The sequence below is a fragment of the Oncorhynchus masou genome, chromosome 29 (genome assembly GCF_036934945.1).
Source record: "Oncorhynchus masou masou isolate Uvic2021 chromosome 29, UVic_Omas_1.1, whole genome shotgun sequence".
NCBI classification, from domain to species: Eukaryota; Metazoa; Chordata; class Actinopteri; order Salmoniformes; family Salmonidae; genus Oncorhynchus; species Oncorhynchus masou.
Genome location: NC_088240.1, coordinates 28,384,115 through 28,396,139, shown reverse-complemented (window position 1 = coordinate 28,396,139; position 12,025 = coordinate 28,384,115). Strand labels below are relative to the sequence as shown.

The 12,025-nt window shown below is 42.6% G+C and overlaps 1 protein-coding gene across 2 annotated transcripts in view; it reads left to right on the top strand.

Moving 5' to 3' along the window:
* The first annotated feature begins 10,137 nt into the window (after window positions 1-10,137).
* The window catches only part of abca12 (ATP-binding cassette, sub-family A (ABC1), member 12), an 86,330-nt gene continuing 84,442 nt past the window's right edge, over window positions 10,138-12,025 (top strand). For both annotated transcript variants that reach the window (XM_064944428.1, XM_064944427.1), the window contains exons 1-3: window positions 10,138-10,415; window positions 10,966-11,046; window positions 11,382-11,475. In XM_064944428.1, the coding sequence (XP_064800500.1) occupies window positions 10,978-11,046; window positions 11,382-11,475 (163 nt within the window). In that variant the 5' untranslated portion in view covers window positions 10,138-10,415; window positions 10,966-10,977. The remainder of the gene's footprint in view (window positions 10,416-10,965; window positions 11,047-11,381; window positions 11,476-12,025) is intronic.

The following is a 12,025-nucleotide window of genomic DNA, read 5'->3' as shown; positions in this document are numbered from 1 at the left end:
GAGATTGGAATGACAAGTGGACTACACTTATCGAATGTTCAGAACGTTAAGCTTACGTAGCAAGAATCTTATTGACTAAAATGATTGAAATGATACAGTACTGCTGGAGTAGGCTAGCTGGCAGTGGCTACGTTGTTGACACTACACTAATCAAGTCGTTCCGTCGAGTGTAATAGTTTCTACAGTGCTGCTATTCGGGGGCTAGCTGGCTAGCTAGCAGTGTTGATTACGTAACGTTACGTTAAAAGAACGACAATAGCTGGCTAGCTAACCTAGAGAATCGCTCCAGACTACACAATTGTCTTATTGTCTTAGATACAAAGACGATACAAAATCAAACCGTTGTACTGTAATGAAGTGAAATGAAAATGTGATACTACCTGTGGAGCGAGGCGGAATGTTGACCGGGTTGTTGAAGTTCAATTCGGAAGACGTTGGCTAGCTGTTGCTGTTGGCTAGCAGTGACTCCTACGTTAAGGACGACAAATAGGACGACAAATAGCTGGCTAGCTAACCTCGGGTAAATTAAGATAATCACTCTAAGTCTACACACTCTAAACTACACAATTACCTTGGATACGAAGACAGCAAAGACAACTATGTAGCTAGCTAACACTACACTAATCGAGTCGTTGAGTGTAATAGTTTCTACAGTGCTAGTGGACGTTAGCTAGCTGCTGTGCTAGTGGACGTTAGCTAGCTGCTGGGCAGATAGCAGTGAAGACTACGTTAGGACGACGAAATACGATAATTACGCAATTATCTTTGATACAAAGACGGCTATGTAGCTAGCTAAGAAGAAATTGCTAAGATTAGACAAATCAAACCGTTGTACTATAATGAAATGTAATGAAAAGTTATACTACCTGCGGACCGAAGTGTAGATGCGACCGCTCGCTCCAACCCGGAACCGGAAACGAATGACCAGCATGGTCCAATAATAATAAGGCAGAACAGTTGAAACTGGAGCAGCAGCATGGTCAGGTGGACTGGGGACAGCAAGGAGTCATCATGTCAGGTAGTCCTGGGGCATGGTCCTAGGGCTTAGGTCCTCCGAGAGAGAGAAAGAAAGAGAGATTTAGAGAGAGCACACTTAAATTCACACAGGACACCGAATAGGACAGGAGAAGTACTCCAGATATAACAAACTGACTCCTAGCTCCCCGACACAAACTAATGCAGCATAAATACTGGAGGCTGAGACAGGAGGGGTCAGGAGACACTGTGGCCCCATCCGAGGACACCCCCGGACAGGGCCAAACAGGAAGGATATAACCCTACCCACTTTGCCAAAGCCCCCACACCACTAGAGGGATATCTTCAACCACCAACTTACCATCCTGAGACAAGGCTGAGTATAGCCCACAAAGATCTCCGCCACAGTACAACCCAAGGGGGGGGCGCCAACCCAGACAGGATGATCACATCAGTGACTCAACCCACTCAGGTGACGCACCCCTCCCAGGGACGGTATGAGAGAGCCCTAGTAAGCCAGTGACTCAGCCCCTGTAATATGGTTAGAAGCAGAGAATCCCAGTGGAAAGAGGGGAACCGGCCAGGCAGAGACAGCAAGGGCGGTTCGTTGCTCCAGAGCCTTTCCGTTTACCTTCCCACTCCTGGGCCAGACTACACTCAATCATATGACCCACTGAAGAGATGAGTCTTCAGACTTAAAGGTTGAAACCGAGTTTGCGTCTCTGACATGGGTAGGCATACCGTTCCATAAAATTGGAGCTCTATAGGAGAAAGCCCTGCCTCCAGCTGTTTGCTTAGAAATTCTAGGGACAATTAGGAGGCCTGCGTCTTGTGACCGTAGCGTACGTGTAGGTATGTACGGCAGGACCAAATCAGAGAGATAGGTAGGAGCAAGCCCATGTAATGCTTTGTAGGTTAGCAGTAAAACCTTGAAATCAGCCCTTGCTTTGACAGGAAGCCAGTGTAGGGAGGCTAGCACTGGAGTAATATGATCAAATTTTTTGGTTCTAGTCAGGATTCTAGCAGCCGTATTTAGCACGAACTGAAGTTTATTTTGTGCTTTATCCGGGTAGCCGGAAAGTAGAGCATTGCAGTAGTCTAACCTAGAAGTGACAAAAGCATGGATTAATTTTTCTGCATAATTTTTGGACAGAAAGTTTCTGATTTTTGCAATGTTACGTAGATGGAAAAAAGCTGTCCTTGAAATGGTCTTGATATGTTTTTCAAAAGAGAGATCAGTGTCCAGAGTAACGCCGAGGTCCTTCACAGTTTAATTTGAGATGACTGTACAACCATTAAGATTAATTGTCAGATTCGACAGAAGATCTCTTTGTTTCTTGGGACCTAGAACAAGCATCTCTGTTTTGTCCAAGTTTAAAAGTAGAAAGTTTGCAGCCATCCACTTCCTTATGTCTGAAACACATGCTTCTAGCGAGGGCAATTTTGGGGCTTCACCATGTTTCATTGAAATGTACAGCTGTGTGTCATCCGCATAGCAGTGAAAGTTAACATTATGTTTTCGAATGACATCCCCAAGAGGTAAAATATATAGTGAAAACAATAGTGGTCCTAAAACGGAACCTTGAGGAACACCAAAATTTACAGTTGATTTGTCAGAGGACAAACCATTCACAGAGACAAACTGATATCTTTCCGACAGATAAGATCTAAACCAGGCCAGAACTTGTCCATGTAGACCAATTTGGGTTTCCAATCTCTCCAAAAGAATGTGGTGATCGACGGTATCAAAAGCAGCACTAAGGTCTAGGAGCACGAGGACAGATGCAGAGCCTCGGTCTGATGCCATTAAAAGGTCATTTACCACCTTCACAAGTGCAGTCTCAGTGCTATGATGGGGTCTAAAACCAGACTGAAGCATTTCGTATACATTGTTTGTCTTCAGGAAGGCAGTGAATTGCTGCGCAACAGCCTTTTCTAAAAATTTTGAGAGGAATGGAAGATTCGATATAGGCCGATATTTTTTTATATTTTCTGGGTCAAGGTTTGGCTTTTTCAAGAGAGGCTTTATTACTGCCACTTTTAGTGAGTTTGGTACACATCCGGTGGATAGAGAGCTGTTTATTATGTTCAACATAGGAAGGCCAAGCACAGGAAGAAGCTCTTTCAGTAGTTTAGGTGGAATAGGGTCCAGTATGCAGCTTTAAGGTTTAGAGGCCATGATTATTTTCATCATTGTGTCAAGAGATATAGTACTAAAACACTTGAGCGTCTCTCTTGATCCTAGGTCCTGGCAGAGTTGTGCAGACTCAGGACAACTGAGCTTTGAAGGAATACGCAGATTTAAAGAGGAGTCCGTAATTTGCTTTCTAATAATCATAATCTTTTCCTCAAAGAAGTTCATGAATTTATCACTGCTAAAGTGAAAGCCATCCTCTCTTGGGGAATGCTGCTTTTTAGTTAGCTTTGCGACAGTATCAAAAAGGAATTTCGGATTGTTCTTATTTTCCTCAATTAAGTTAGAAAAATAGGATGATCGAGCAGCAGTAAGGGCTCTTCGGTACTGCACGGTACTGTCTTTCCAAGCTAGTCGGAAGACATCCAGTTTGGTGTGGCGCCATTTCCGTTCCAATTTTCTGGAAGCTTGCTTCAGAGCTCGGGTATTTTCTGTGTACCAGGGAGCTAGTTTCTTATGAGAAATGTTTTTAGTTTTTAGGGGTGCAACTGCATCTAGGGTATTGTGCAAGGTTAAATTGAGTTCCTCAGTTAGGTGGTTAACTGATTTTTGTCCTCTGGCATCCATGGGTAGACAGAGGGAATCTGGAAGGACATCAAGGAATCTTTGTGTTGTCTGTGAATTTATAGCACGACTTTTGATGTTCCTTGGTTGGGGTCTGAGCAGATTATTTGTTGCAATTGCAAACGTAATAAAAATAATATATTTGTTATGAATGAATAACCAGTTTTAGTAGTAAGGAGATACAAAGGGAGAGGGAGAGCACAGGAGAGAAAGAAAAATACCAGTTTTTTAGTAGTAAGGAGATACTTGACTTTATTCAGACACCATAGTGAACTGAGTGAGGTGGCTAGAAGCATTCTGAAGGGCCTCAAATCAGGGCACATAAGTAACTTGACTCCCTTGGCTCTAAAAAGGACAGACTGTGTCTAACTCTGATGAACCAGCCCTAATTTACGTCTCCCTTCCCCATGAAAATAAACTCTATGAATATAGGTCCATTATCATTTCTACACAGTTTCAATTTTGTTTTAATTATTTAAAAGAATCCTGAGTGAGTTTCTTTTAAAACTTAAACCACGTGTGGGCCGGATTGGACCCCCTCGTGGGAATATGTTTGACAAATCTCATCTAAAAGCACAACCAAATTCCAATAGAAAAACAATGTTGGATTTTTGGTTTAGTTATCAACAGAATGTGTTATCACTGTGCATTCAACCATTTAAAAGCACAGTAAAGTTCAAATACAGTGTCAGATATATTGTTTGTTTATACAACAATTTAACTGTGCTTCATCAAATAGCGCAACCAAATGACCTGGATTGCAGTTGAGATTACATTAAAAGTACATAGCGCAAGTTATCAATAATGTTTAAGATCCTGCACAGATTATTAAAGCAATTGTGAAGACTTCCACAGACCTGTGACCTTTGCAAGCTTTATATGATTACATAAGAAGACATTTATAGTTACATTAGGCCAACCTCAAAATGTGGCCATGGATATGTTACTCATTTTAAGGTTAAATAACTACTATTAAATTAGTTTGTAAGATTAGGCTATTTACTGTATTACAAAAATATTACTGTACTTGTGTTTCGCAGGACTCCTGGACTTAGGAGGAGATTCTGGATGGCAAGGGACCATAGGCACAGGCTGGAGAATATCGCCGCCCCAAGGCTGAGCTGGAGGCAGCGAAATCTGAGAGGCGGTGTTTTGAGGAGGCAGCACGGGGAGGAGGCATGTAGGAGACCTGCGCCAACTTCCCGTGCTTACCGGAGAGAGAGAGGGACCGGGCAGGCACTGTGTTATGCGGTGGAGCACACGGTATCTACGGTGCGTGTGCATAGCCCAGTGCGGTCCATTCCAGCTCCTTGTATCGGCCGGGCTAGAGTGGGCATCGAGCCAGGTGCCATGAAGCCGGCTCTATGCATCTGGTCTCCAGTGTGTCTCCTCGGGCCGGTGTACATGGCACCAGCCTTACACATGGTGTCCCCGGTTCGCCTACACAGCCCGGTGCGGGCTATTCCATCTCACCGCACTGGCCTGGCTACGGGGAGCATTCAAACAGGTATGGTTGGGCAGGCTCGGTGCTCAAGAGCTCCAGTGCGCCTTCATGGTCCGGTCTGTCCGGTGCCACCTCCACGTACCAGCCCTCTGGTGGCAGCCCCCCGCACCAGGCTGTTTCTCCGTCTTTTCCCTACAGGTGCTCCCGCCGGTCCTGTGCTGTCATAGCCTTCCTCCTCTCCAGCGCTGCCAGAGTCTCCCGTCTGTCCTGAGCTGCCAGAGTCTCCCGTCTGTCCTGAGCTGCCAGAGTCTCCCGTCTGTCCTGAGCTGCCAGAGTCTCCCGTCCGTCCTGAGCTGCCAGAGTCTCCCGTCTGTCCTGAGCTGCCAGAGTCGCCAGTCTGTCTTGAGTTACCAAAGTCTCCTGTCTGTCCTGAGCTGCCAGAGTCGCCAGTCTGTCCTGAGCTTCCAGAGTCGCCAGTCTGTCCTGAGCTGCCAGAGTCGCCAGTCTGTCCTGAGCTGCCAGAGTCGCCAGTCTGTCCTGAGCTGCCAGAGTCGCCAGTCTGTCCTAAGCTGCCAGAGTCGCCAGTCTGTCCTGAGCTGCCAGAGCCGTCAGTCAGCCAGGAGAGGCCAGAGCCGTCAGTCAGCCAGGATCTGCCAGAGCCGTCAGTCAGCCAGGAGCGGCCAGAGCCGTCAGTCAGCCAGGAGCGGCCAGAGCCGTCAGTCAGCCAGGAGCTGCCAGAGCTGCCTGTCACGGCGGCGATGCCGGAATCGCCCTTCACTCCGGAGACTATGGTGAAGTGGGGACCCAAACCAGAGCCGCCACCGTGGACAGACACCCACCTAAACCCTCCCCTATAGGTTCATGTTTTGCCGGAGTCCGCACCTTTGTGGGGGGGGGGGGTACTGTCACGTTCTGACCATAGTTATGTTATTTGATCTTTGTTTTAGTATGGTCAGGGTGTGAGTTGTGTGGGCAGTCTATGTTGGTTTTTCTATGTTGGTTTTTGAGTTCGGCCTAGTATGGTTCTCAATCAGAGGCAGCTGTCAATTGTTGTCCCTGATTGAGAATCATTCTTAGGTAGCCTGCGTTTCAGTTTTGGGTGGTGGGTGTTTGTCTTCCGTGTCAGTGTTTGTTGCCACATGGAACTGTTTCGTTCATTTCAAGTTTATTGTTTTGTATTTCATAGTGTTAAGTTTATGTTTTAAAACACTTACCACGCTGCGTTTAGCTCCTCCGATCCTTCTCGCTTCTCCTCCCCAGAAGAGGAGGACGAGGTTGTTACTGTAATTTAATTATACCAATGTGTTTTCATTAATTGAATTCCCTTAATCTATTTTATGAGAATTTGTAAGATACTTGTTTGCATAAAATAGACGGAGACCTGTCTTATCAATAATAGGTAACAGAATTTATTCTCGGAGCGCGCTGCCACGTTACCACGAGATACAGTTTATATACAATAACATGACGTCATTTTATTGCTCCTAAAATGAATCTCCTCCTCCAGACCGGGTTAAAGGGAACTTTAAAGGTTCATTCTGACCCCCCTAGCACATACACAGGACACACAACATAACTGAATTAAATTTTGACCCCCCAACATTATCGATCACCACTTAGCTGACAGTTCTAATAAACAGAAAACCTAGGAATGCACTCACAGCCTGGCTCCGTCAGTCAGCGAGGAGCTGACTGACGGCTCTGGTCGCTCCTGGCTGACTGACGGCTCTGGCCGCTCCTGTGAGTAAAAAACACCCCAGAGCTCAGTTTCGTCGGTTCAACCATAGGTTAACTACCTTATCTGCTTAATTAATCCACAACTCATTTGTTTCTGTCTAGTTGGAATGGTGTTCATTAACTTTAATTACTCCTTGTCCGTGTCATACAATACCTTCTTATGAACTCATATTGTTAATCAGATATAATAAAACAGAGTATAAGTTTACTTAGTTACAGTTCCATTTAAGAAGGAGAGTAACAGCGCGCTGCATCAGATGACCTACCTCCACAATCACCTGACCTCAACCATATTGAGATGGTTTGGAATGAGTTGGACTGCAGAGTGAAGGAAAAGCAGCCAACAAGTGCTCAGCTTATGTAGGAACTCCTTCAAGACGGTTGGAAAAGCATTCCAGGTGAAGCTGGTTGAGAGAATGCCAAGAGTGGGCATAGCTGTCATCAAGTCAAATGGTGTCTACTTTGAAGAATCTCAAATGTAAAATATATTTAGATTTGTTTAACATTTTTTGGTTACTACATGATTCCATGTGTTTAATAAAAAATTGTTTTGATGTCTTCACTATTATTCTACAATGTAGAAAATATTAAAGATAAAGAAAATGAGTAGGTGTGTTCAAATCTTTTACTGGTACTGTATGTTGTATTCACATCTCCATCTCAACCAAAAAAACATATATATTTAAGAATAGGACTAAATCTAATCTAATCTAACTTTGAATGCAGTTTATATAAAATTAATTTGATTTAGTCCTATTCTTTAACTTTTATTGTTGTATTCGCTGAGATGTTATTTCAATTGTAATCATCAATGATTCACTTGAAGGTTATAATTGAAAGAATTCAAAGCTTGAAACCATAGGCCTATATTAATTGTCTATGTTTAGTATAACCCTGAGTTGAATTCAAACAATAGCTGTTGATGGCTTTGCAAATGCAATTTAGGCCTAAATAGTATAATTGATTATACATGCGTTCAACACCATAATGCCCTTGAAGCTAATCACTAAGCTAAGGATCATGGGAATTAACACTTCCTTCTGCAACTGGATCCTGGACTTCCTGACAGGCCACCCTCATGTGGTGTGGGTAGGTAGCAACACATCTGCCACGCTGATCCTCAACACTGAAGCCCCTCAGCGGTGCGTGCACAGTCCCCTCCTGTACTCCCTGTTCACCCACGACTGCATAGCCAGGCACGACTCCAACATCATCATTAAGTTTGCAGACGACACAACAGTGATAGGCCTGATCACAGACAACGACGAGACAGCCTATAGGGAGGAGGTCAGAGACCTGACTGGGTGGTGCTAGAATATCAACCTATGCCTCAACATAATCAAGACAAAGGAGATGATTGTGGTCTACAGGAAAAGGAGGACCGAGCACGCCCCCATTCTCATCAACGGGGCTGTAGTGGAGCAGGTTGAGAGCTTCAAGTTCCTTGGTGTCCACATCACCAACAAACTAGAATGGTCCAAACACACAGACAGTCGTGAAGAGACAAGACAAAACCTATTCTCCCTCAGAAGACTGAATAGATTTGACATGGGCCCTCAGATCCTCAAAAGGTTCTACAGCTGCAACATCGAAAGCATCCTGGTTGCATCACTGCCTGGTACGGCAACTGTAACGATCGTCATAATGGGTAGACCAAAGCGCAGCGTGATTTGGGTTCATCATAATTTAGTTGAATGTGAACCAGCAACAAAAACAATAAAGAGAAACAAACAAACGAACGTACAGCCTTGTAGTGCTCAAAAGCAACAATACAAAAACAAGATCCCACAAACAACAGGTGGGAAAAGGCTACCTAAATATGATCCCCAATCAGAGACAACGATAGACAGCTGCCTCTGATTGGGAACCATACCAGGCCAACATAGACATACAAAAACTAGACTACACATAGAAATCATAAGCTAGAACACCCCCAAGTCACACCCTGACCTACTCCACCATAGAAAATAAAGGCTTTCTATGGTCAGGATGTGACAGCAACTGCTCGGCCTCCAACCGCAAGGCACTACAGAGGGTAGTGCGTACGGCCCAGTACATCACTGGGGCCAAGCTGCCTGCCATCCAGGACCTCTACACTGGGCAGTGTCAGAGGAAGGCCAAGTCTAGGACCAAAGGGCTTCTCAACAGCATTTACCTCCAAGCCATAAGACTCCTGTACAGGTAATCAAATGGCTACCCAGACTATACCTACATGTACATATTACCTCAATTAGCCCCAGTGCCCCCCGCACAATGACTCTGTTCCAGTACCTCATGTATATAGCCTCACAACTGTTATTTTACTGTTTTTATTTTTATTTCTTTACTTATCCATTGTTTACCTAATACCTATTTTTTACTTAAAATGTTCACTTTTGGTTAGGGCTTGTAAGTAAGCATTTCACTGTAAGGTGAAACCTGTTGTATTCCGCGCACGTGACAAATAAACGTTGATTTGATTTGCTCTGTTGAACATATTCTTAGGAATGACTTCAAAGCAACAGTGAATATATTTAGTTATGAAGAGGTTTCTTAATAATCATTCTCAACATAGCACATTGCTAATCGTCAGTGACAAATATAAAAGCTAAGCAGCGCTGGTTTTGGTTAAAACCCTGGATGAGAGACCAAATAGCTGCATGTCAACATAACTGTAGGAAGTGCTGCCCAGCCTATTGTTAATTGTTTTGATAGTGGATATGAAGTTGAAAATCTGACATTGTTTCAAAGGTACATATTCAACATATTTTATACAAGATTAGTTGATGTTGAAAGTGGGTTACAATAATGAAATAATCCTGTGGTTAAAATTTCAATCTCAAAACAACAGTTTATGTTGATGACTTTTTACAAATCCAGTGTATTTTAAACATAGATCCACGTCACAATACGTTGACAAATTACGTTGAAACAACTCTATTTCAACCAGTTTGTGCCGGGTGGGAAGTTGTGGTTTGCAATATGTAACATGTTTGGTAACGTGGGCCGCTCACTAATAAGACCACAATTAGCTATTGGAGAACAGAATTCACAACACAAATCGAAGGCAAATTAACTTCATAGACAACATGCTCTAGCCTGCATTAAAATAGTTATAACATTTAAAATATTAGCTTGGGAGCGAATTTTACACACACACGTACGCACACACACAATCAAATAAACAGGACAGGCAAGTTACAACACCCGCCCCTTGGGTTGCATTATCAGTCCATGACTGTATTTGAAGCACCTGCAGAAGCCAAGAATCACGGCAAACTCATTTGGATTCAGACAACCACCTTGGACTGTAACTGTTGGCTGTGCCCACAAATTATTCCGCATATTATACTAAATCACGAAAAGCTGTGGATTGAAGTAGCCTGTTTTCTTTATTTTCTTCAAGTTGTTCCGACTGACGGAGAGCGACTGCTAGGATTTACTTTTACGATGTCCCGGTTGGAGTCTGTCGATAATATCCGATAAGGACTTTAGGCTACCCGCGAAAAATCAAGAACAAATGTAACGTATTTGAAATTGAAATGTTATTTTCGTGTTATATGTTTTGTGTTAATTTAAATATGTTCTAAAGATGATGATAGCCAGGCTAATGTGGGGAGAATATGTAACGTGATCGTATTGATATAAATAAAACAATGTTGGCCTAGATCTGGCCAAATTATATTAGGGAATTCAGGTCATGGTCTAGTTTCTCTATCTTAAAAAAAACATCTCTAACTATTTACAACCAATGTTATATTCACAGAGACACAAAGTAGATAGACTACATTAAAGCCATTTGCTCAGATTTTAATGCATTCAAATAACACGACAAAAACCTCACACTTTTCCAATATTCGAATTCAGGATAAATTAATACATAACGAAACCCTACAGTCTTTTTCCTTAGTGTCTGTTAAATGCAATGATTAAATAACTTTATATAATGGTACAAATAGTACTGATTATATTATAGTACTGAGCATATTATAATGATTTGTATTTTATAGTATTCAACAATGACATATACATCATTTGACAAGTCATTTTCCCCCATTGTTTTCTCCTCCAGCTTCCTTTACTGATGGCCGGATTTTTCCAACAGCTGCGACTTTTACTTTGGAAAAATGCCCTTGGTGTCATTCGACAACCGGTATGTAAAAAAAACCAAGCTGGTTTATTGTGAAAGCTATTCCTTCAATAATTATATGAAGAGCATGAGTGACATCTTGAACATAAATAATAATGTCATACCAAACTAATTTTCTCATGTTCTAAGTCTCTGATGATCTATTACACATTAAGACACACATTTTAGATCACCATTACATGTTCTGTAATTTCAATGCACTTAAACAAATTTAGACAAAACTATGAACAAATGAAAGCAACATTGACTGTCTTCAGAAATTGTCTGTGTTTTTTGTAAGGTGTTGTGTGTGTTAGGGCTGGACTGTTTGATCTGAAACTTTGCATTCTGTCCATCAGGGCTGGACTGTGGCCCTCCTGGTTTGGCCACTGGTCATCTTCATCATCCTGGCCATCACCCGCTCCCAGTTCCCCCCTAAGATGAAAGACTCATGTAAGTAAAGGACCGTTTCTAGAGAGGTGCACTGATTTATGACGTTGCGTAATAACTTGTTGGTGAATCTATGACACATTAAAAAAATATTTACTCCTTGAGATTAGAGAATACATCAGTCAATACTAAACTAAAGTGATTTCACTTGAGTTAATCATAATTTTTTACAGATGTATGTGGTCACTATACTACTGCGTTAAATTACATTTCCTTTAGTGACAGACTTTAACTACATTGTTTGCTTCATATTCAGTCACAAGGTTTTGTCCTGGATATCTTTTTCAAACCTTGAAAACAACAGATTAAAAGATTTGTGTGTATGTTTCCCTCCCTGACGTAAAACTCTAAAGAGTTTGATGTGGGAGATCTCGTGACCCTGCGGTCCTCACCTCTCACAAAGCTCCTCATCATGTGATTCAGCAAATAAAAGACACTAACAACACAAATAGGAGTGACCAAATTGTGTTAGTTGAGATGCCATCATGATTGGTCTATGGGCTTTCGTATAGCAATACCAGTAAATTGTGTTGTTTCTGTCCAGTTTTAAGTC